This window comes from Cervus canadensis, chromosome 10, assembly GCF_019320065.1.
Source record: "Cervus canadensis isolate Bull #8, Minnesota chromosome 10, ASM1932006v1, whole genome shotgun sequence".
NCBI lineage: Eukaryota > Metazoa > Chordata > Mammalia > Artiodactyla > Cervidae > Cervus > Cervus canadensis.
This window is the reverse complement of record NC_057395.1, coordinates 23028635-23053702: the sequence shown is the minus strand read 5'-3', so window position 1 is coordinate 23053702 and position 25068 is coordinate 23028635. Positions and strand designations below refer to the sequence as shown.

The 25068-nt window shown below is 33.7% G+C and overlaps 1 protein-coding gene across 1 annotated transcript in view; it reads left to right on the top strand.

Moving 5' to 3' along the window:
* MALRD1 (MAM and LDL receptor class A domain containing 1) overlaps positions 1 to 25068 on the top strand; it is a 512454-nt gene that overhangs the window by 156378 nt on the left and 331008 nt on the right. Inside the window, exons 20-21 of the mRNA XM_043480161.1 lie at positions 2646 to 2822; positions 5694 to 5856. Of these exons, the coding sequence (XP_043336096.1) occupies positions 2646 to 2822; positions 5694 to 5856 (340 nt within the window). The remainder of the gene's footprint in view (positions 1 to 2645; positions 2823 to 5693; positions 5857 to 25068) is intronic.

Genomic DNA, 25068 nt, shown 5'->3' with positions numbered 1-25068 from the left:
GCATTGTGTGTATTAGTCACTCAGTTGTGTCTCCTGCATTGCAGGCAGATTGAGCCACCAGGGAAGCCCCAATTTGGCATTACCTATTATAATTAAATGTGCATGCTCTGTGACCAAGCAAGTTCATACCTAGGTATATCAGGAGAAATGTACAAACAAACACCTCCTCAAACAGGATCAACTCAAGAACCACTGATGGTATAATGGCTACAAAACATATAAAAACATATGTTACATAGTCATATAGTGAACTATTATACAGTAATCAACCCCTAAACTGTGGGAACATACATTAGCTTGGGTGGGTGAATATACAATGTTAATAAAAAATTAAGTTGCAGATTATATAAAGAATGAGTCCATTCATCTAAAGTTTGATTCTCAACAATGTAACCTCATGGTCTGTAGCCTGCCAGGCTCCTCTGTCCACAGAATTCTCCAGGCAAGAATACTGGAGTGGGTTGACACTCCCTTTTCCAGGGGATTTTCCCGCCTCAGGGACTGAACCCAGGTCCTGCATTGCAGGCAGATTCTTTACTGTCTGAGCCACCAGGAATACAATACAATACATTTCACAATAAAATATAAAATGATAAGCAAGAAAAGTTTGGGTTGCACAATAGATTAATAGGTCAAAAAGTGGTCATTTGTGTGAAAAAAATTGAATGTAGATTCTTACCACAGACAATAGAGAACAATAGAGGCCATATGGAGTAAAGATCTAAATATGAAAAGTAAAGCTATCAAAACTTCATGAAAATTATCAAAGACATATTATGATATTAGAACAGGGAAGATTATTTTCAGTGCAAATTTAAAGCACAAACCATAAAGGAAATGATTGATATATTAAAGTTAGAATTCTATTATTCTGAAGGGCAACCATACAAAATGAAAAGGCAAATCATAGATTAAAAGTGCTTATTTTTCACATAGATAAATGATTGAGGATTAATATAGAAAATATAGGATTAATTTAAATTTGTGAATTAATAAGAAAAAGACAATGGATTCAACAGAGAGAGCAGAGGATGTGAATAGTCAAAACTATAGTAAAATACTTGAGTGGGCTAAAAAGTCTTAATAATTAGAGAAATACAAGTTAGAATATCACAGAATTATTTCAGGACTGTTACTGTGGCAAACATTAAAAAAAAAACTCATGATACCACGTGTTGGCTAGAATATGAGAAATGCACACATTTCTGGGTGGAAATGGTAAACCACCTTTGAAAATATCTAAAGTTGACTAATTAAATATTCTGTAACTTTGAAATTTCATTTTAAGATGACTTGTCTTGGAAATACTCTGGCATGTATTCACAAAGAGAAATGTACAAACACATCCGTTGTAGGACTTTATATTCTTACTATCCTACTTGAGAAGAGGTATACCAGCTGCAGACTATTCATACAATAAATATTGAATCTGGGTATTCATTTAATTGAATACCCTAAAGCAGATAAAAATGAATGAATTGATTCTGTATGTCAATAGAGAGAAATCTGAAAAGTATGTTTTGAGTAAAAAATACAAGTTCAAAAAAATATGAATATTATTTATGTAAAATTTTCTGACACAGTATATATTTTATACAGAAAATGTTTGTTTAACATAAGGATACAAAAACATGCATTGGAGGAATTCTTACTATATTCAGGATGTTGGTTCTTCCTAAGTTGATCTATATTCTTAATGCAACCCCAGTCAAACAGAATCCCAGTAGATTATTTTGTGAATATAGAAAAACTAAATCTAAAGTGTATACCGAGAGGCAAAAGACCCGGAATATCCAATGTAGTATTGAAGGAGAACAAAGTTGGAGGACTGACACTACCAACTTCAAGACTTAATATAAAGCTTCAGTAATCAAGACAGTGCGGTAATGGTGAAAGAACAGAGAAATATTGGGTTGGCCAGGAAGTTTGTTTGGGTTTTTCCATTCCATTTTATGGTAAAATCTGAATGAACTTTTTGACCAACCCAGTATTTTATGGCAGTGACAACTTTGGCTTTAAATTCGCTGCAACTAGCATGCATATGATACAGAGATGTTATTAATAAATGCTTATTGAATAGCTTACTGTCTAAATTAATTAGCTTGTATAAATTTCTTCTAAATTCTGTAATATCAGAAATTATTATCTTAATTATATAAATACTTCTGGGTGAAGACTTTTGTTTGGGTCTGCCTTTCAGCCTTTGAATTCCAACTATGCAGGGATATCTGAAACAAACATGAGATGTTAGATTCATTAGGAAAGTGAAAGAACAAAGTTCCTTTGCATAGAGAACTTAAGGGTTTAGTCTGACCTTGACTCTGGCTCCTAATGCCAGCACCTGGGATTCCTTTGGTTCCTGAAGATCATCCAAGCCTCCCATTTATTCAGTGAGCTCTGAAGAGTTTTCAGTAATTTCCATCTGCACTTTGACTATTTTTATAATCAGAGATATCCAGAGTTATTTGCCGTTACTAAGACCATGGACCCCAATTTATATGCTTACATTAAAGTTCAGCAGATTAGCAAATGATATCAGATATTTCTTATAATGTTGAATGTGAAGCATACTTAGTAAAGTTTATCGTGTGTGATCTTTAAAGAAATGGAAAAACTGCAAAATGATACTTGTCTATTATTTCAAGGTCATTTGCCTGTGAACCTTCCAACTCCACCAGAAACTACAGTTCCAGTACCACTGCCTCCACACAACTGTACAGACCGTGAATTTGTTTGCAGGTCTGATGGTCAGTGTGTTGAAAATATCCGGAAATGTGATTTTAGATATGACTGCCCTGACCAGTCAGATGAATCCTCTTGTGGTATGTGAATTCCTAAATTTTGCATTAAATATAGCCATAAAACAGATGAGAAAACACTAGTGTAAGCTCAAGTAGTATAGTAATGTCCTAGTTAGAAGTCTTCAACCTGGTTTAAAGCAGTTTCTTAATATAAAAGGTATTTGTATGGAAAATGATGGAACAATCAGCATACATCTTCTATCATGTTCAACAAGAGGTAAGTGTCTTTAATATTTTAGATTCAAAATACTTGTTTTCATGAACTTAACTTGATTCCAGGGCTATCATTTATCAGCCCTTTTTAAATTCATCTTCGTTTTGTCTTTATTCTTCAATATCACTAAATGGAAATATTTAGAGAAGAAGCATAATACCCTCTAATAAGATGAATCTGTTCAAATTTTGCCATTGTCAAAATACACATATAAAATGAATACCATTTCAAATGTGCAGAGTTAAAAAAAATGTGCAGAGTTAATAAGAAAATCAATCCTAGTACATGTGGACACTTCAGTAGCTATATACTGTTGAAAAATGGTATCCATTTCTTGGCATCTACCAATCTATGACTTTTTAAAAATGGATCTAGGCAAATTATTTAACTTAAAAGAGAATGTCTCAGTCAGAGACACAAACTGAGAGGAGGAAAATTAATCTGCATCTGAATAGGCGAAGCACAGAATCAGAAGAAGTAAACACTTGTGAATTTTTCCCTTCCTTGCTCATTATTAGGTATTGATTATATGTGAATTTACCATAATATTGCTCAAGTGTCTTGATAATATTAAAGATTTAGAACATACAGACAGTACAGTGTATAGTGACATTCTAATTTGTCTGTGTCCTCATCAAGGAATTCTAAAACTTAAAAAATATAAATACACATGTAAACTGCAAAGTTGCTTCAGTCGTGTCCAACTCTGTGCGACCCCATAGACAGCAGCCCACCAGGCTCCCCCGTCCCTGGGATTCTCCAGGCAAGAACACTGGAGTGGGTTGCCATTTCCTTCTCCAATGCATGAAAGTGAAAAGTGAAAGTGAAGTCGCTCAGTCGTGTCCGACTCTTCGAGACCCCATGGACTGCAGCCTACCAGGCTCCTCCGTCCATGGGATTTTCCAGGCAAGAGTACTGGAGTGGGTTGCCATTGCCTTCTCCAACATGTAAACTAATAGAAGCCAAAAAAAAAACTCATAAAATCAAAGCTGATCCACTTTGTGAATGAGATGAGACAGTAATTAACTCAAGTTGGTCAGGAAGATACACTGTGTATCACAGATGTGGGATAATGGAAGATGTTGTGGTATTCAATCTTCTTCATGGGGTGACAATAGAATCCTCTTCTAATCACACATAAGTTATCTTTGTAAAAGTTTACACAAAATCTAATTAATTACATCTAGTGAGCATTTTTAGTGAATATTGACTTTCTTCTTAGTTCGGCTTAGATATTTCAGTAATGTCATTGATGATTGGATGGGATATTTTGTTAAGTTTCGTTAATTTCTTTAAATGTCTTGAATGCTTACAATTAAATTATCATTTTAAAATCATGAGGATGTTTGTTTATTTTGATTAAACATGAATTATTGCCATTTATTTCTGAACAAATTGTATGTCTTGCCTCCTCTATCTCTTTGTAAGATGAACTATTGTGATAAATCTCTCTGTCATCTGCAGTCTTACATATTGTAATTTTTTCATTGTAATAAGAACACAACATAAGATTTACCCCCTTGATACATTTTTAAGTGTACAATACGGCATTGTTGACTATAGGTACAACGTTGTACAGCAGATAGCTTGCCTGAAACTCTGTCCTATAATTTTTAAAAAATCTATACTTTTTAAGGTCTTCTTTAAATTATGTGAAGAACAAGATTCTGTTAAATACTTAACCTCTTCACAGAATAATCATATAATCAATATTAATATCAGTGATTAAATAACACACCTGAATGTCATGATTAAAATCACTTTTTTTGATGGAGTGTTTCCTTCTCAAATTTTATGTTAAACTGTGAACCCAAGTTTCTAAATGGTGGTAGTGGTAGTCTCTGCCGTTATTGTTTATGCCATCTAAAGATACCCATGGCTGATTCGTGCTGATGTATGGCAGAAACCATTACAATATTGTAACATAATTAACCTCCAATTAAAAGTTGAAAAAACCTGGAGGTTTTTTCTTTTTTTTTTTTTTTTTAACATGCCAGGCTTTCCATTTTATACACAAAGCATTGAATTGACTCTTTTAGAAGTAGAGGACTGAAAACAGACAGACTTATGAACACATGCAGAGAGAAGAGGGGGGCCGGAGAGGAAGAGAGAGCTTTTGTTTTCCCACACAACCTATGTATTTTAAAAAATCACTGGTTTTTAAGTTTTTGATATTGGAATACAGTCATAAGAATATTGAAAACTTTCAAGGAAAGAGATTCAATATGAAAGCTGTTGAAAATCTTATTGCTTTGAATTTAAGTAATTTGGAATTTAGTTTTCCAGTAATACTGTGACAAAAGAACAGACTTATCAGAACTTGGAGGTCATATAAGCAATGTAAGTGTTGTGTCAGAAGAGACTGGTGATGCTTGAAGTGCTGCTTTAGGAGCTAATTAAAATCTTACTTGTTTATGAAAGCAGATTCTTCAGTACGTGCTTTTATTTCCACATTTCAGTGACTATAGATATTTGAATATAATACACCTAGATTTCTTTAAAACTCTTCAAGTGATTGTGTAAAGCATTTGCCTAATTATTTCAGTAATGTTGAAAAGTTTGATTAAACATTTTAAAAATCCCCAAGTGTAAGAAAGTGCTGATGCAGATGGAAATTGCCATTTATTGATACATTTGTTGTGATTAGCTCATCTTTTCTCGGTCCCATTCTCTTCAAGCTATGGACATTTGCAGTTTTGAAAATGGAAGCCTGTGTAAATGGTACCAGCCAATCTCAGAAAAATTAATTGAAGATTCAAACGCATTCAGATGGGGACTTGGTAATGGAACCAGTATTCATCATGGTGAGGAAAATCACAGGCCATCGGTAGATCATACAATGTAAGTGACCACATATTTGGAAAATGCCTCTTAGGAACTGTTTATTAAGCACTTTCCAAATTTCTGCCTTGCCCCCTTACCCTGTTAGTGCTCTTGTAAAGATGGATGTTTAAGTGAGAGAATAAGTGGACTAAGTATTCTTTCTTACAAGATTGAAGAAAACATTTAATTAAAAAAGTAGTAAATGCTCTTATAAAAGTCATAGAGAGTAAAGAAAGTCATAGAAAAATACTGTATATTAATGCATATATATGAAATCTTGAAAAATGGTATCATTTTTCTTGCTTGCTTAGTTGCTCAGTCACGTAGAATCGTTGCAACCCTTTGGACTATAGCATGCCAGGCTCCTCATCCATAGAATTTTTCAGGCAAGCACACTGGAGTGGGTTGCCATTTCCTCCTCCAGAGGATCTTCCCAACCCAGGGATCGAACCCACATCTCCTGTGTCTCCTGCATTGCAGATGGATTCTTTACCTGCTGAGCCAATGGGGAAGCCCCCCTTAAATGGTATAGATGATCTTATTTGCAAAGCAGAATTACAGTATGGATACCAAGGGGGTAGAGGGGAGTGGAATGAATGTGGGGATTGAGATTGACATATATACATTATTGATATGATACTATGTGTAAAATAGCTAGCTAATGATAACCTACTGTACAGCACAGGAAACTCTACTGAGTGCTCTGTGGTGACCTAGATGAGAAGGAAATCCAAAAAAGAGGGGAGATATGAATGCATATATGTATATAAGCTTCCCAGGTGGCACTAGTGGTAAAGAACGCGCCTGCCAATGCAGGAGACATAAGAGATGTGGGTTTGATTCCTGGGTGGGAAAGATGTCCTGGAGGAAGGCATGGCAACCCTCTCCAGTATTCTTGCCTGGAGAATCTCATGGACAGAGGAACCTGGTGGGCTGCAGTCCATGGGAGCGCAAAGAGTAGGAACTGAAGTGACTTAGCATACACACACGCACACATATACATGTATAGCTGATTCATTTTGCTGTGTGGTAGAAACTAACAACATCGTGAAGCAAGTATAATAAAAATTAATATTTTTTAATTTAAAAAATTTAGAAAAAGCATTTCATGACTGCCTTCAATGTGTACGCAATTTATTATACCTCATGAAGTCTTTGTGTATTGATATTCATTTTTATTGTGTTTCAATATGTTTTGCAACTGTCTGGTGAGGATAGATGACACAATCCCCATTTCCTTGGTCTCTATGCTCTTCTCCAAGTAAACTACTCCTTTACATACAAAAAAGTCATAGAACCCAGAGAAAAGCATGCGTAAGTGAAGAAAAATAGTTTGTAATATGGCCCAGGATCCAGAAGGAGTTATATATTCATCCCTTCTCCAAATTTCTTTTCCTCTTTTCTTCCTTTTCAAACTTCTCCTCCATCACCTTGCCCTTTCTCTCTTCTTCCAGTCATTGCTCTTTATCATCGTTTATTTTGGTCTTTTCTTTCAAGTTTTAATAACTCATTCCTTCCCCTGTTTTGTAATCTGCAAATAATACTCTCTACAAGCTCCCATTTTTCTTTTTTCCTTTTAATGATTTCAAGGAAATATTACTGAAGACAACAAAGAACTCCCCATTTATATTACAGAGAAGCTTTTCAAAACCTTTATGCCTTCACACTTCTCCGCCGGTAAAGCTTATGACCCCCAACTCCTGTGGTTGGTTGCTGCTTCAAAGAAAACTAAAGGAATATCTGCTGTCCAGTCCATTATCGCCCTGGCCAACTTGACCTTGCACTCAAGGGGATCACTGTATCTTTAGTGTACAGTGACTTTATTTCCCTGACTGACATTTTCACCCTGATTTTTTGAGCTCTCTTTTGTTGTTTATGTTCCATTAAAATGGTTCCAGTTTTACCGTCATTTTGTTTAAACATCTGCAACCAAGTTGCCCAAAGTATATAGAGTAGCAGGTATGAATGCTGCTTTGTTTTGATCACATCTGAAAATTGGCAAATAAGTTTTGTAATTTCACTATACAAAAGTTTTCTCTGGCTGCTTCTCACATAAAAAAGCATAGGATAATTTCAGAAAATTTCTGTGGCTCATGTGAAGCTGTGCTTCATTAATAATCTATATTTTTGTAAAGAAAAAGAGGAGTGTCTCATTTCTAGGTAGTAAAAGTATAAATAGAACTATGACAACATATAAGCAGAGTAATATAATTGACTTTTAGCTTGTTTGTCTCTGCCCCTTACCCCCACCTCCTCCAATTGACTGCAAATTCCCTGAGGAATTTCAAGGACTGTGATTCCCACCCATTGCATTTTTTTAAAGGTTCGTTATATAATTAAGTACCAGTAATTATTTGTTGACTGAGTTAGTTGATGATTAGGATCAATATATTGATACTTTATAATTAAAGGCTGCAAGGCACAAAGTTAAATATATCCTAAATAGGAATACTTAATCAGATAATGTTTAATGGATGAGCACTGCATGACGGTGAGACTTGGAGAAGGGTGCAGTCCCTAAGCTTCCATCTCCTCTTGCCTTCCTCTCTGTTTTTTTCTTTTTTCTCCCCCCTTTTACTTCGTGAAATAGTTCTTACGTGTCATTTATTCTACTCTCTGGCTTGCAGTAGAACCCCAAGCTTCCCTTATGGCTCAGATGGTAAAGAATCTGCCTGCAGTATGGGAGACCTAGGTTTGATCCCCGAATTGGGAAGATCTCCCGGAGCAGGGCATGGCAACCCACTCCAGTATTCTTGCCTGGAGAATTCTATGGACAAAAGAGCCTGGTGGGCTATAGACCACAGGGGCTCAAAGAGTGAGACACGACTGAGCAACTAAGCATGGCATAGAGCACAAGCTCAGTTTACCCAAATTCTGTTTGTTTTTCTTTGTTGTTGTTGTTTTAATTTTAAAGAGGAGCTTTTCTATTTAGAAAATATTTTTTTCTCTCTTAGATATCTGGCTCTTGAGATTTAAAGCCAGATTTTTAGACTGTTGTGTCTGAAATAGTCTTCAAGAGCACTCTTGAAAATACAGAAGCTCTACACCAATTCTTTCATTCTATGATTTCACTTCACTTTCAGGCAAAGACTGCTTCTGGCTTAGGGTGGCGAAGATCATTCATAAGTTAGTACGGAGAAAAACAAGTCACATTACTGTACTTCAAAGTATTCTCTCACTTTATATACCTAGTGAAGCAGTAGAATGTCTATCATGATGGAGTAGGAATATGTAGGGAGGTTTTCATTGTGTAGTTGAATCTCTGATAAGTCTTGTGTTTTTCATCATGGAAATGAAATGGTAAAGGCTAGCTAAGTGAAGTGATATTCCAACACTCTTTGGTTTGTGTTCACACTTTAACAGACAAGTCTTTATCCTGAAGATCTGAAGTGAGCTCTTGGTCTATAATAAGGGTTATATCTTTATTTTACGTTTTTTGTTTGCAGGAGAATAACACCATTCCATATAGCTGTTTCATTCAACATATGTATATGGATTAGAAATAGTCTTCTCTTCTTCTGGGGCTTCTTCTATGTGGCCGTGGTCTTAGCAATGGGGCTTATGAGTGGATTCTCCCTTCATCCTGCTCAGCAGGGACCAACTAAAGGCACCTGGCATGATATTTTTTCCTAGGATTGAAATCTAAATATTTATATAAAAATACATATTGTTCTCAATTATAATCTGAAGAAATAACAAAGTAAAACCTATTCAATTTAAGTATTATTGCAATTTGCATGTTCTTTTGAGATTGGAGTCAGATGAAATTTCCATTTCCTTTAACTTAGGCAGTGAGAGGGAATATTTAGTAGAAAAATTATTTTCTTGGTATTTTGGGAAAAGAACCATGATCTAGTTAAACAATAACAACAACAACACACACACACAAAACACAGAAGCAAAATGAATTTATATCCATTCATGCTCCAGGAGCTACTGCAGAACTTGGAAAAACATGAATCTTAACTGAGAATTGTTTAAAAAAATTATTTGCTTACTATTGAATCAAGGCATTGGGATTACCTAGCATCTAAGCTTTGTAGCTAATTCATATTAAGTATAAATATGAATATGTAGCTAATTCATATTAAGTTTAGAATATTGATGCTATAGGAGTGTCGTGCATGATTTCTCTGTTTGTAATTTTATAAGAACTCAGAATCCTGTCCTCTAACCTCCATAATCAGTTCAACAAGCCAAGTCAACTTTACCATAGTATGTAAATTGGTAAATTGGCTCATAGGTAAGTACCATAAAATTTATGATCATTTTTATCTCACAAGAAAGCCTTTGTTTGATCCAGCTTACTCATTTTCACAGCTGGAACCAAGAAGAGCAAAGTTTTGAGTCCTTGGCCCTCAATTCCATTTTATTTGACTTCAGTAAATGCCTATCTGTTGGTTAAATAAGGTCTGCTATAAAGATTTTTTAGGAGCCTTAAATCATTCCCTCAAGCAGATTAAGCTCTCTCTATTTATTGTTCATATGGAATTATATCTAGTAGAATACACATGCATATTCTGGGTCAGTGGTTTCTGACTGATCCCAGAAACTCTAGAGAAGTTTTGCAAAGTATAGATCGAGGACCTCTGATCACGTTTCTGTGTTTATTAATATTTAAATATGTAATACATTTATTTAAAATCAGATTCTGACACTTGAATCAGAATCTTGGGGCTAGAGCTGGGACTCTGTACTTTTAGTATAACTTCTAGATGGTTCTAAAACCTCATTCTTAGCAGATGTCTATGGGAGAAAGTGGGGAGGGTATTGCTAAAAGAGGGTGGCTTTCTTAGCAACTATTTCCAATTTTGATCAGAACTGACTCATTTTCCTCTAAATCCAGTGACTAATTAAAAAATTTAGAACAAAATATTTCAGGAAAAATGAAGTGACAGAAAAATTCAAAGATGATTTTATTCAAAAACAACAAAATGTGTGTGCTATAAAGTAGCTATTACAATTGAGAAATCGTATGGGAGAAAACTCGACACTGTGTTCATCTAGAAGACATGTAATTTCAAGGCACCCTATGTGTTGCCTCATTCATGTAAGATACCCAACCTTTTTTCTCAAGTCTTCTTGCCTGTGTGTTTTCTTCTCTACCCCTAATCAAATGATTCCTGCCTTTCTTTAAGATCAAAATCAAATGTACTGCTTTTATTAACATTTTGACAAAAAAAAAGGATATTTTTAAATGCCTTGCATTTTAAGGTTTGCTTACAGATTATTGAGAAGCTGTTTGAGTATGAATCATCTCATTCAAAATGCAGATTAGGTAGAATATAATTTCGTGTGTTGCTTGTTTATAAAGCTGAAAGTACTTTTTCTGAAATTTTTCTTTTTATTTCATAGCACTGACCTTTGTCTCTGAGGTGGGAATAAGCTATAGTTACCACACTGTTGCCAATGGACCTACATTCCTATCTACATTGTGCATTTGTACAGGCTTGACATCATTATAAACTAAAAGCCACATAAATAATGCAAGCTGTCTCTGTGACATAACTGTGCATACCATAATGTGTCTAAGTGCTAGATGTAAATGTGGATGAAGGCTTCAGTAAACCCAAAAATATTTTAATGTTTTCTGCTCTGCAACAATAACAATTTGCAAAGCTTTGCTCTCTTAGACATTAAATGCCAGGATCATTGCTTTCTCAGAGTCCTGTCTGGGAAGCCAATATTTTATAGGCCAATTTAAATGCTTCAACACTCTCCCAACATAATTTCTGAAAGATCCAGTTTTATAAATCTAGAATAATGGTTAAATAGTAGGCTTTAGAAACAGTTTGGCTAAAATGAAAATAAAAATGCAAACAGGCAAAATCAAAATTAAACTGTAGTGATTTTCTCTTAACTGTTTTAACACTTGTGGGAAATAGCATTTCTGGCAGTGTTTCCACAGGACTGAATACAAAGCATAATTGCACCTCTAAAACACATGAAAAATGGCTTTCATTTTAGGTTGACCTTGAGTTAAGCACCTATTCTTTATTTTTCCATACATATCAATAATTTGTTTTAATTAAATGAATTAAATCACTTTAATTTTATTTTGGTGTATTTTAACTTTATAATATTTAAAAAAATTAACTGCAGTTGCTCCAAAACATGAAATTTAAGAGAAATCTATGCTGAAAATAATACTTTTGTAAGCCATTCCTAAAATAATATAAATATAGCTTGTTAGGTAGTGTATTTGTTGTACATGGTAAAGTTTTAACAATATATTCATAATGTAGCATATGATTTATGTTATTAATGATCACTGTGTAATAATAAAATAACTTTTATATCATAGAGTTACTTTCAAAATTTTTGAATTCATTTTCATCATACAATTTTTAAATGTGCTTTCCCTTTAACCACATTGAGATGAAATAAATTTATTTGTATTCTAACTTCTGCAAAAAATTGTTATAGTTATACAAAATATGGAGGAATAAAATATTTTCTCAAGTAAGGTAAATTAGATTTAATTCTTATGTGAAGACAACTTGAAAATTTGAACATACTATATCACATATGAACCATTTATATATATATATATATCTCACATATGAATCATGTATATATTAATATCATCTAATGACCTTTGTATATGCAGATTTATCAAATATTCAAAGATCTTTATGGTCTGGAGGATTAAGAGGTACCCTTGACTAGACACACAACTCATTCTTAAATTAGACATGTATTTCCTGAGCATCTGGTCTGTGAGAATCACAAGCTTAATCAGGCATGGAATCAGCATAGACATGAATACATGTGTAACACTCAGGAGAGGCCCTCTGTAGACACTGAGGTCTCCAGGTCTGTCCTGGTTGTCTCTATCTTTGATAATACCTGGAAAGATTCTCCAAGTTTGAATTTTAGTGAACAATATAAGTGAATTAAAATAAGCGAACTAAAATAAGGGTAAAGACCATTTACTGATTATTTTAAGACTTTAACTTTTTTATTGTTACAAAAATACTGCTTTTTCCCCACAAAAGAAGAAACGTATTCTTATTGTAGGAAAATGTTTAAATATAAATAAGAAAGGGAAATAATGACAATAACTATAATCTTGCCACCATGGTAAAAAGCATTGTGTGTATATATATATATATATATTTGATAAGCAAAATAGGTTCTATTAATCACATTGTTTTCTAATGTGGTTTTAATTTTATATACAATCTGTAAGCAATTATTTACCAATACTTTTTAAAATGGGGCAATAGTTTTCCATTAATAGGATGCATCATAACTCAGTAATTTAATTCCTCACTATTTGGTTTACGAGTTGTTTTTGATTATACACAAATTTAATCAACTTTCACTGAACGCTATGCAACTTTACACATACTGTAGATTATATCCTGAGAGTTAAAAAGCATACAGAGTAGAATTCTTATATTATTAATTATATTTTAAAACACTTGATTTAGAATTTTGTGTTACTTTGCAAAATGTACCGTTTTTGAAAGCAGTACGTGATCATGTCTGTTTTTCTGTATGTTTGCCAAACAATTGAGTATTGAATTACTTTTTATTGTATAAAAGCTATTAAATATCAGCTAATTGCATTCTTTTCATTTCTCTAAAACAAAGAGAGTGTAGCCTATCTTTTTTTCTTTGTACCTTGTTCAAGTGTATTTCTCTGTGTGTCTCCTGTTTGTGCTCTTTCTTGGTTTTCAGTTTATAGTGCTTATTTTTTCTTACTGATTTGTAAGATATTTATTTGGGGGTGCACTGGGTCTTCCTTGCTGCATGTGGGCTTTCTCTAGTTGTGATGACCTGGGTTTACTCTTCATTGCAGTGTGTGTGCTTTTCATTGTGGTAGCTTCTTTTGTTGTGCATAGGCTCTAGACACATGGGCTTCAGTAGTTGCAGGTCCTAGATATAAGATCTTTTAAAGCATTGAGGTGATTTTTTTTTAATCTGTTACAAATGTAGAAATTTTTCCCAATTTTTATTGGCCTTTTGTTACTATTTATCATATTTTTCATATCTTAATATTCTTAGGATGTACATGCTTATGTCACCCAACTGTGAGAAGAGGTTTTATTGACATGAACTAGAGAGGAAAAAAGCAGAGACATCACTTTGCTGACAGAATCTGTATAGTCAAAGCTATGGTTTTTGCGGTAGTCATTCATCATGTGAGAGTTGGACCATAACGATGCTGAGTGCTGAAGAATTGATGTTTTTGAATTGTGGTACTGGGAAAGACTCTTGAGAATTCCTTGTACTGAAGGGAGATCAAACCAGTCAATCTTAAAGGAAATCAACCCTGAATATTCATTGGAAGGATTGATGCTGAAGCTGAAGCTCCAATAATTTGGCCTCCTGATGTGAAGAGCTGATTCATTGAAAAAGACTCTGATGCTGGAAAAGATTGAAGGCAGGAGGAGAAGGGGTCAGTAGAAGATGAGATGGTTGGATAGCATCATCAACTCAATGGATACGAGTTTGAGCAAATTCCAGGAAATAGTGAAGAACAGGGAGGCCTGGCGTGCTGCAGTCCATGGGGTCGAAACAGTCAGACATGACTCAGCGACTGAACGACAATAGAGAGAAACAATGTCTTCCCTGGACCACAAGCTCAGGAGGGCAGAGGCAATGCTGTTTTATCATTGATGATGAGTGATTGCCTCATTTGGGTACAAGAGAAGAATTTTCTGCTATGTATGTAACACATTCCACCCTCAGTATGCATTGAGTTATTGTCAAGCGTACGGAGAAGGGGCTTGGTCTCTAAAAGAGAATAGAGGAATTCACAAAAATAAAGGTAAAGATGCAAACAAGTTATCACTCTAGAAAAAGTAACAGTAAACTGCTTCTAAAGTCAGCATCATATGTTTGATGGCAGTGGAAAATAGTGTGACAAAATATTTTGTGCAGAATATGTCTACAAAATAACAGTATAGATCCCCCAAATCAATATCATTATATTAAGGTTTCAGGGCACTGGGTAGTGAACTTGACCAGAAGTTGACTGTGATAGTAGAGAGCTTATTTTGCAGTGGTCAAAATGCCAGGAAGGAAATAGTATCATTTAAACTTCAGAATGTTTGTTAAAGAAGCTATATCTGCAAGTGGAGTATAGACTGAGATGGAAAGAGAGGCCTTTTTTCTAAATTTAGAAGTATCATTTATTTCAGTAACATACTTCATGGCTATCTTTACTTTCCAAATATTTAACATTAATTCCATCAATTGAGTTTTCTGCAAATAGCCACCTGGGTTTATTTTCTTTTTTTCCACTAGGTTGTAAGTTCGTTAGGATCTAGTCTCCATAATATTTTCCCTTTTGTGTCTTTCCTAAATACAGGCATAAAACAAGTGCCTTGGAAATGCTTCAAGTTACTTTATTAAGTGGCTTCCTATTTAGCTAAATTCATCTCTTATTGTAATCTGTATTCATACTTCTTAGATAATTTTACTCTAATGGAAACATTTCTTCACCTGCACCTACTTGATTTAGTTCTCCTTTCAATTTGACATTTTAAGCCTCATTATTAACGTTATTAATTTAGTTTAATATTTTCAATCACCAAGGATTGCCATAAAGTGGATTTTTAAATTTCTGTCCACTTAAAAGAAATTTACTGAATTGAAATTAAACTTTTCTCTAGGTTTTGAGACATTAAAATAAATTGAGCAAAAGTTAACAAAGTCAACATAAGGCTTAGTATAAAAATATACAGTGAGCTTTAATAGAGGAAGAAAGAAACCTCTTCTACATTTGTTGTGTATTCACTTTGTAGACTTAGAAATACAAGCAAGGGAGGGCAATGCATTTTCTTTATGGTGTGAAGGTTTTTGCTTAAATGTGATGCCTGTGTTTGCATATTAAAAAGATATTTATTTGTAAGATGATGTGACTTTAGTGCATCCATTCAAATATCTCTGACATTAATAACATAAATTTTTCCTGAGAGTTTATATGATATTCAAATTCAACCATAAACTATGGGTAAAGGTAGTAGTAATCCTATCTAGCACAGACTTTTCCCCCGAAGAATTATTTACACTGGTCTTACAAAGTCTATCTTTTAGAACTACAGTCATAATGAAATTCAAAATACAGTTTCTCAGTCTCATGGTTTGAGTAAATCTCAGTAGATTTGTTGTTTAGAACTCATTTTCTTCAAGTTCTTTATAACATTATTATCCAAGGAGAGTAGTTTTGTCTTAGTTATCAAGTGTAGCAGATCAGACTAAAAACAGTTTATTGAAAATAGTTTACAAGAGATGTCTGTTTATACTTTAGTTCTGTATTAATGGTCAGATAACCAAAGGATGGAAGATTAAAGTGTGATGTAAGAGATAGAACAGCTGTTATCTTTTCATGACTAAATGAATGAGGCTCTCCATAGATTAACTCCATAGTGTTTATTTTAAAAGTATCTACAAAAGATGCTTTAAGTGGATTTATTAAAAATCATGCATAGTCTTACACATGATAGGTACTAAGGTTAGTATGCTCAACAATTCATCGATAATGTAATGGCTAATGGAAGGATGTTATATAAGTTCAATTATATCTTCTTTAAATCATTTTTCTCTGGAAACATAAGGTTACTTATTTATCATTAATAAATGTTAGATAGAATTAAAAATTACATCTAATTTATACTTAAAACCTACCTTTGATTTGCCTGTTTAAAAGGATAATATCTACAATTAAGTAGAGACTGTTCATGAAAAAGGGGGGAAATGCCAAGTTTATGAATTTTTAAATTCAGATATTTACATAGATCTGTTTCCTCAGCATGTTCTCTTTGACTGTACACAACTAACAGGGAGGTCTGATAATGAGCCCTGGTACCTTTCATAGTGAAGCATCTTAGAAATGAAATCAGTATTAATTGTTTATTATGTGATAGGCATTATGAGGATGCCTTTCATACATAATCACATTACGTCCTCCCAGTGAACTTTGCTGGTTCGTATAATTATCCCTGTTGTACATGTCAGCAAACCAAGGTTTAAAGATGTTAAACAGCTTGCCTTGGTGCACACTATTTAGTAAGCTTGGGAGATGGAACCTTTGAATCCAAATCACAAATGCTCTAATCTGTGATCTTACACACTTTCCCTCATCTTGGAAATATCTGTTGCTTAAGAACCAAGCATTTTAAAGATTTCTGACCTGATTTGATTGCAGTTTTATGCCTCAGGAGATGGAGAAACAAGACAACTGGTACTGTATAAATAATTCAGAAGAAAAAGGAAGGGTAGATGAGAGAAGTGTTAGTGATGGTAATTTGGAAAGAAAGCAGTAATCTAGAAATGTCCAGAGACTTCCACTGTGGTCCATTGGTGAAGACTTCACCTTCCACTGCAGGAGGTTCAATTCCTGGTTGGAAAGCTAATATCCCGCATGCCTCGTGGCCAAAAACAAAACAAAACATAAAATAGAAGCAATATTGTAACAAATTTAATAAGGGGTTAAAAATGGTCCACGTCAAAAAAAAAAAAAATCTTAGAAAAGAAATATCCAGTATCCAAACCCATTCTTGCCTTCTTTTCTTCTTTAAGTCCAGAACCCACATTTTGTTGGTAGAAGGCAATCTCATTCTGCTTTCCTGGGAATTGTTTTAGTCCAGTGGCTCCCCATCACACATCAGAATCACCTGGAGAGCTTGTTAAAACACAGGAATCTTGGGCTCACTCTAGAATTTCTGATTCAGTAGGTCTGGGTAGGACCCTAATATTTACATTTTTAAGTTCCCAGGTGAGGTCATTCATCTGGCAGCCATGCTGTGAAGAGCCATTTGTTTAGCCAAGTTCTGGTTCTCAAAATTGGCAGCACATTGGGCTTGTCTGGAAACACTGTTAAAAGATATTGATATCCAGGTCTTATACAGAAAACTTTTTTTTTTTTTTGCCCTGATACTCATAAAGGAATGGCTCCAAAAATGGGCTTCTAACTTTGGTTACTTTTTTACCTTTGTCAACTTTCCGTCATATTGAGAAATATAGACCCTTAAAAGTGTGTGTTTATTTCCTGTGTCTTTAAGAATTCATTGATGCCAAAGGGGTGATACAATCACTTTGGCTGTGTGTTTCCTTGAATCTCTGAATCATGTTGCTGTTTATGTTTCCTTGTTCATATTGACCCAGAGAAATCTTAGAATGAAAATTTTAACCTAATGTTAGTGATTCTGTAAACATAAAATGCATCTTGTGATCTAGTTTTATCTGTGGCTCCATTTAGTGTAAGAATAAATATACATTTGTGTGTGTTTATCTTTTAGTTTATGATGTTGTTATTATTGTTTAGTTGCTAAGGTATGTCCAACTCTTTTGTGACCCTGTGGACTATAGTCCACCAGGCTCCTCTGTTCATGGTATTTCCTAGGCAAGAATACTGGAGTGGGTTGCCATTTCCTTCTCTAGAGGTTCTTCCCAATCCAGGGATCGAACCCACGTCTTTTACGTTGGCAGGCAGATTCTTTACCACTGAGCCACCAGGGAAGCTCTAGTTTATGTTACACTATATCTTATTTTTGTAAATAGCAGTATATTTTGAGAATAAGGTGAGATATAACAATAATAATAAAAATTAAATTAAGGAAGTGTAAGCAATATTAATGATCTCATTAAAAATGTACTAGTTCTATGAACTTTGTTTTAATGGGCATAATTTATTATTAACTTATAAATGTTTTCATTTTTATAATTTTATTTTTCTCATTGTTATTAATCATCATAAAATAATTAAAGAGTTCTTAAAATTCTACCATCATAAGATTAAAAGAATAAGTATATATACATAATGTTTCTTTAAGCGGCTAAAATATTTAGATATTTTATTTGTAGTATAACAGTACAAGTAATAAAGTTTCTGGGATAATAAGGTTGGGATTCAGAGTCAAGATTTTAAAATCCGTATCATCATTGTTATCTTTAAAATTTGTCTATATCTAGTCAAATTTTTATAAGACTATAGTGACTTCATAATGTGTAAACTATTGATATATTCATAAGATCATTGGTATTCCCTAAGAATAGTTACTTCTAGATATACAATAATTATAATGCAATTGAAGAGAGATTTCTGCATACCATTATGAGAAATACTTTATGCAAATAACAGAAGGAGATACAAGAATCTTAAATTTGGGTATAGATAAGAGAAATTTTAAAAATTAGGTATCATTTCAAAGAGAATATAAGAACCATAAAGAAGGTACAGTATTACTTGGGTGCAGAGGAAGCAGGGTTGATTGTATACAAAGGGAAAAAAAAAAACATTATTAAAAGTGATTTTTGAGCTGGTTTTAAAGAACTGCATAGAACTTCGCCAAGCAAAGATAAAATAGCAGCTATACTATGCTCCCATCATGGAGCAGTAATAATCAATAGTTTTCTGTTTGTCATTACTTTCTATCAATTTGATTACTATGTGTCTTGATGTGTTCCTTCTTGGATTTATCCTGTATGATACTCTCTGTGTTTCCTGGGCTTGAGTGTTCCCTTTACCATGTTAGAGAAGTTTTCAGTTATTACCTCTTCAAATATTTTCTCAGGTCCTTTTCTCTCCTATCCTTCTGGGACCCCTATAATATGAATGTGGGTGCATTTAATGTGGTACCAGTGGGCTCTTAGACTGCCCTTGTTTCTTCTCATTCTTCTTTATTCTGTTCTGCAGCAATGATTTCCACCAGTCTGCCTTCCAGCTCACCTATTCATGCTTCAGCATCATTTATTCTGCTATTAATTCCTCCTAGTGTATTTTTAATTTTTTAGCTATCACATCATTCATCTTTGTTCTTTAAAGTTTCTATCTCTTTAGTAAACATTTCTTGTATCATCTCCAGTCGGTTCCTCTATTCTTTTCCTGAGATCTTGGATCATCTTTACTATTGTTACTCTGAATTCTTTTTCTGGTGGATTTTCTATCTCTATTTCACTTTGTGGCTCCCTGCCACAAAAATGGTGAGGTAGAGAGGAATGGACTGGGATTGTGGGGATAAATACCCTGAATGCTCTTTCTTTCCACCTTCCAGTCCCCTGCTAGTATCGTATACCAGCCAATTCTAATTGAAAGTCAGAAGTTAATGGAATCTGGATGACACATTCTATAGAGGTCTTCAGAACTGGAGCTATTTTACAATAGTAGAATGGTTGATAAAACATTTAATGAAGGCAAAGATGTACTTGAATTTGCTTTTCCAAAGTTATTGGTAATAGTAATTGATTGGAGTAGCACTTTGTGCTAGAGGGCTAATTCATTGTTGAAATACTTCGAGTGATGAGTAAGAAGTGAAATTAAGGACAAAAAAGAGAGGAAAGGCTGGAGAAGTTGATGTAATACTTGTATGATATAAATGCAGTACAATTGGATTAACTGGAAATGCAAGGAAAAAGAAAAAAGAGCTGCTAAAGAGCATTATTAGTTTCTTACTTAGAAGCCTGGGTTGACAGAAGTCCAATAGGACCTTTCTGTGGGAACAGAAAAAGATCTCTCATTTTGTTTTGAGTTCTTTAGTTTAAGGCACTTAGCCAACATCCAAATTGACATTCTTCATCTCCTTAGCTTGGTATTATGATTTTTGTTTGTTTGTTTCCAACTTTATCTAGATATAATTGATAATACAGCATTGTGTAAGCTTAAGTTACACAATGTAATAATTCTCTACATGTGCATATTGCAAGATGATTACCAGAGTAAGGTTAATTATTACATCCATCATTAAAGTCTTTTCTTGTCTGACTCAGGCTTCTTATTTTGGCCACATCATCATTAGCCCTCTCTGCTGTTCTAGTGAATCTGTTTATTCTCCAAATGTGGGACTCTGTGTCATGCATGGTACTTTCTCTCAACAATCTCCAAACCATCCTTTCAAACTTAGTTGAAAGTCAATTCTGTGAAACTCTCTGATCTCTCTCCAGTCAAATCCAAATAGTTCTTCTTTGGGTATTAGCTGTATTCCAGCATGTGTCTGAGAATACCACTAATATTAGTTTACTTGTCTAATGCCTTCATGATACTGTATCTTGAGAAAAAGGGTGCTGACAATTTGACTGTTTTACAACACCAACCATTGTGCTGATCGCATGCTAAGTAACTGTGAGAAAACAGGGATGATGAAAAGACAACATAGTTGAAGCATTTACTATTTGGACCAATAGAGGAGTTCTTAAAAAATAAATAAAAGCTGAAACCAAAGCCAGAGGAGATTGGTGACAATAATAAAATTTTGATGATAAAATTAGTTCTGTTTTCCAAACTGCTTTAAATAGAATTATGGAGCTTTTATGGATTATTTCCTGATATGTTCTTAACTCATGTGCATAGATATATTACATTTATTAACTTTGGATATATTTTACATGAGATGTATGCAGTTTCTTGTAAAAGAAAAGACAGAAAAATATCTTGAGCTATAATTTCTTTGGAGAAATCACTAAGTTTAAAATAAAATTTTCTAATATTAAAGTAGGGATCTAAATTTCCTTCCAGGGATTACTTTTCAGTCTCTTTTAAATTAAACACAAAGTTTTCTAATGAAACACAGTTATCGTGTTGGTAGTACGTCATGAACTCAAATTAATATTCTGGGAAAGCTCTTAGTTAATTAGAAAATATAGATTTTTAAAAATTCAATGATATTTATTATTAAATTATTTTTAAATTTAAATATTAAATTTGGTAATTCAATTTTTATCAGCAAAATTTTTGGAACAAATATGACTGCCCAGTAGTTCTAATCAATAGCATTGGTGTATTTCAAAGATTGATTTAAAATGAAAGGACACAAGAGGCTTTTTACGAAGTAGAATAGTCTGCTCCAAAGTTGTCCTGGACTAGACCCATTCACTGTTCACATTCAATTCAAAAAAGATTTCCCTTTTAACAGTGTTAAACTGTTATAGCTTGTACCATTTTCATTTCATTACTAGCGTTGCCTTAGTTTAGATTCCAGTTGTGACATTCTGTATTCACATTATTAGAAAAACAGAGGATTAGCCACAAAACACTGTGGTAGTCTTTGTTTACATTTTCAAATACTTCTAACATGCTCTACATCTTTCGTATATTCAGAATTTAGATTGCCCTTTCCGCCATAGACCAGTGATACTATAATTAACTGGTAACAGCAATTGCTGATGAGCCGTGCTGTAGAATAATGTAAAGGTCAAAGAATGATAGTTCATGATCATCCTTAGCAAAGTATACAAGGCTTTAAAATACTGATGTTGAACTCCAGTGGCCTAGCACAGGGAATTCATGGTACAATATGAATCCCCTTTCATCAGTGTGATTGTGAGGTTAAGAACCAGAACCAAATGATCTGCTCTCTCTCCAAACGCAGAGATCTGAGGGTCAGCTTTCTGTGTGCAACCCAGGACAACAGATAGTTTTACTCATCATAGCTGCTCCTCACTCATGCTTTATTGCTAGTTTAATCTCTAGTACAGTGTGGTGTTTTAAAAAAAAAAATGGTAAAAACGTAGAAGTGCTTAATCTCAAGGCACCATAGTTTTAATAATATTGAAAAATATTCAAATACAGGAATCATTTAAATTTTGAGCATAAAACATCTTAGTTTTTATCAGACCCTGATAATGTTGAATGAATAAGAATCTGACTGGAAAATATGACTCATTTGCATACTTGTGATTGTCATTTACATCTGACAAGCCTATTGCCTGTTAACAGAGACGGCTTGTACATTTCTTTTACCTCCTTGACACTAGCAGGCTTATGCTGATTTTAGATTATGGAATCAGCCAAACTGCTTTTCAAAAGGAAAATATATCCAAGCAGTTGTTATCTCTCCATTACAGATATTATTTTTATTTTTGAGACAGAATGCTATGCTTCTGCTTATTCTCATTTCTCTTTCGACTTTCAACTCCTATATTTGTAAGATTAAATTAACTGGCCAGTAGAAGGAAAGAAAGCTTGACTATAGTTGGGCTTCTCAATCTTTTTCATGACAGGGAGTCTGTAGGAAATGATAATCCTGGTAAGATCCACTGGGTAAATTAGAGGAGATTTGATTTTATGTGTACCATTCTTAAGATAAAAAGTCCATGTGACTGAGCGACTGAATAATAACAACAAGTATTTTCTTTATATAATTATGGTAAGAGGAATAAAGCAAGTATTGGAAGATATTAAATATTGGATTCAAATAATGCTAATGCTTTTTTCCCCCAGAAAGATAATAAGGTCTTTAATTTGCTTCCTATTAAAGTCTTTCAAATTTTTTATTATGGCAAAATATATCTAACATACAATTTTACATATATAATAAACATTTCTTTCTCCATATTCTTGACAGCATTTATTTATTTTTTTTTATGTCAGGGGTTTATAATAGCCATCCCAGTGAGTGTGAAGTGATATCACATGGTGGTTTTGATTTGTATTTCCCAAATGATAGTGACATTGACTATCTTTATATGTACTTATCTAATTTGCATAGTTGTGCATGTCCTTTGCTCATTTTGAATGGGGTTTTTGTTTTTTATTGTTGAGTTGTAGGAGTTCTTTGTATATTCTGGATATTAATCTCTTATCAGAGTATGATTTGCAAATACTTTCTCAGATTCTGTTTTGACTTTTCATTCTGTTGATAGTGTTCATTGATGCATACAAGCTTTACTTTTGGCATAGTTCAGTTTATCTAGTTTTTCTTTGGTTATCTTGCTTTTGGTATCATAGCCAACAAAGAGCTGCCAAATTCAATGTCATGAGGCTTCCTCCCTAGTCTGTCTTTGGGCTGTGCCATGCAGCATGTGGGATCTTAGTTCCCTGACCAGGGACTGAACCTGTGCCCTCTGCACTGAGAGCATGGAGTCTTAATCACTAAACCCCCAAGGGAAGTCCTCCTCTAAACTTTCTTCTGAGAGTTTTATAGCCCTTATGTTTAGGATTTTGATTTAGTTTGAGTTAATCTTTGTGTGATATAAAGGTAAAGGTCCAACTTCATTATTTTGCAAATGGTATCTTTCTTCTCCTAACCATTTTCTTCTTCTTCTTTTCCTTCTTTCTCCTCCCTACTCTCCCCACCTCCTCCTTCTCTTCCTCCTTTTCCTCTTCTACTACTAAAACATAGGGCCTTTTTCCTACACATTATATAATGGAAAATTAGGTATTGTTGTAACAATTATTTTAAAAAATTCTTTAATCTTAAAGTTATTGTCCCTAGAATGTTCATTTCAGGAAGGATAATGAAGCTTGAATATTTCTTTTTCTGCATATTCCTTTTGGATTAGCATCCTCATTTAGCAACTTTTAACTGTTAACAATTTTGAGCAATGGGTCTCAAAATTTAACATACCCCAGAATAAGCTGAAGAATTTGTTGAACAGATTGCTGAACCTTACCCCAGAGTTCCTGATTCAGTAGGTTTGAGATAGGACCCAAGAATTAGCATTTTTAAAAGTTTCCAGGTGAGGCTAATGCTGCTAATTCAGACACCGTACTTACAGGACAACTAGTAGGAGATATTCTAGGGTAAAAGAAATGTTCTATATCCTGTGTGGTGGTTATACAGATGTAAAAGGTTATTAAAAACCATCAAACTTAACATTTAAAATATAAGCAGTTTATTGTATATTAATTATAATGCAGTTTAAAAAATAACTTCTGAGGAACACCGAAAAATGGATAAGTGGAAATACATACTTGAATAGGAAGGTTATTTTGTAAAAATGTCAGTTCTATCTAAGCATAGATCAAGTGTTCTTATTTTAAAAAGAGTATAAAGCATGGGGTGATGAATCTAAGTCCCTAGTCCTGACTTCAGTATTTTGCAAAAGAATTACCATTGGCAAATTGTTTTAGTTATCTCATGTATGAAATAGTAATGAATAATCCTACTTTCTTAGGCTTGTTGCAAGTATCAAATAATAAACTATTATTTAATACTCCCTAATTTAAAGACTGATCTAAAAATTCCAATATTTTATACATTGTAGAAGCTAGTGTTTTTTTGGTCTGAAATCTATTTAACAAAGAATATACATATATAAGCATTCTAAATTCCTGTTTTGGAATCAGATGATAAATACAGCTGCATTGTGTAAATTTAGGAGTTCCCATATAAGACCTCTATATTTATCAGTTGTTATCTTTTAAATATATTTCTTCTTGCCTCACAAAGAGCTGTTCTCCAGTGAATGTCATACAATATTGAAACAAGAACCATGGATGCTCCTAATTAAAACAGTTGGCTTTAATACCTTTGTTATTAAATTTTGTGTTGATAAAAC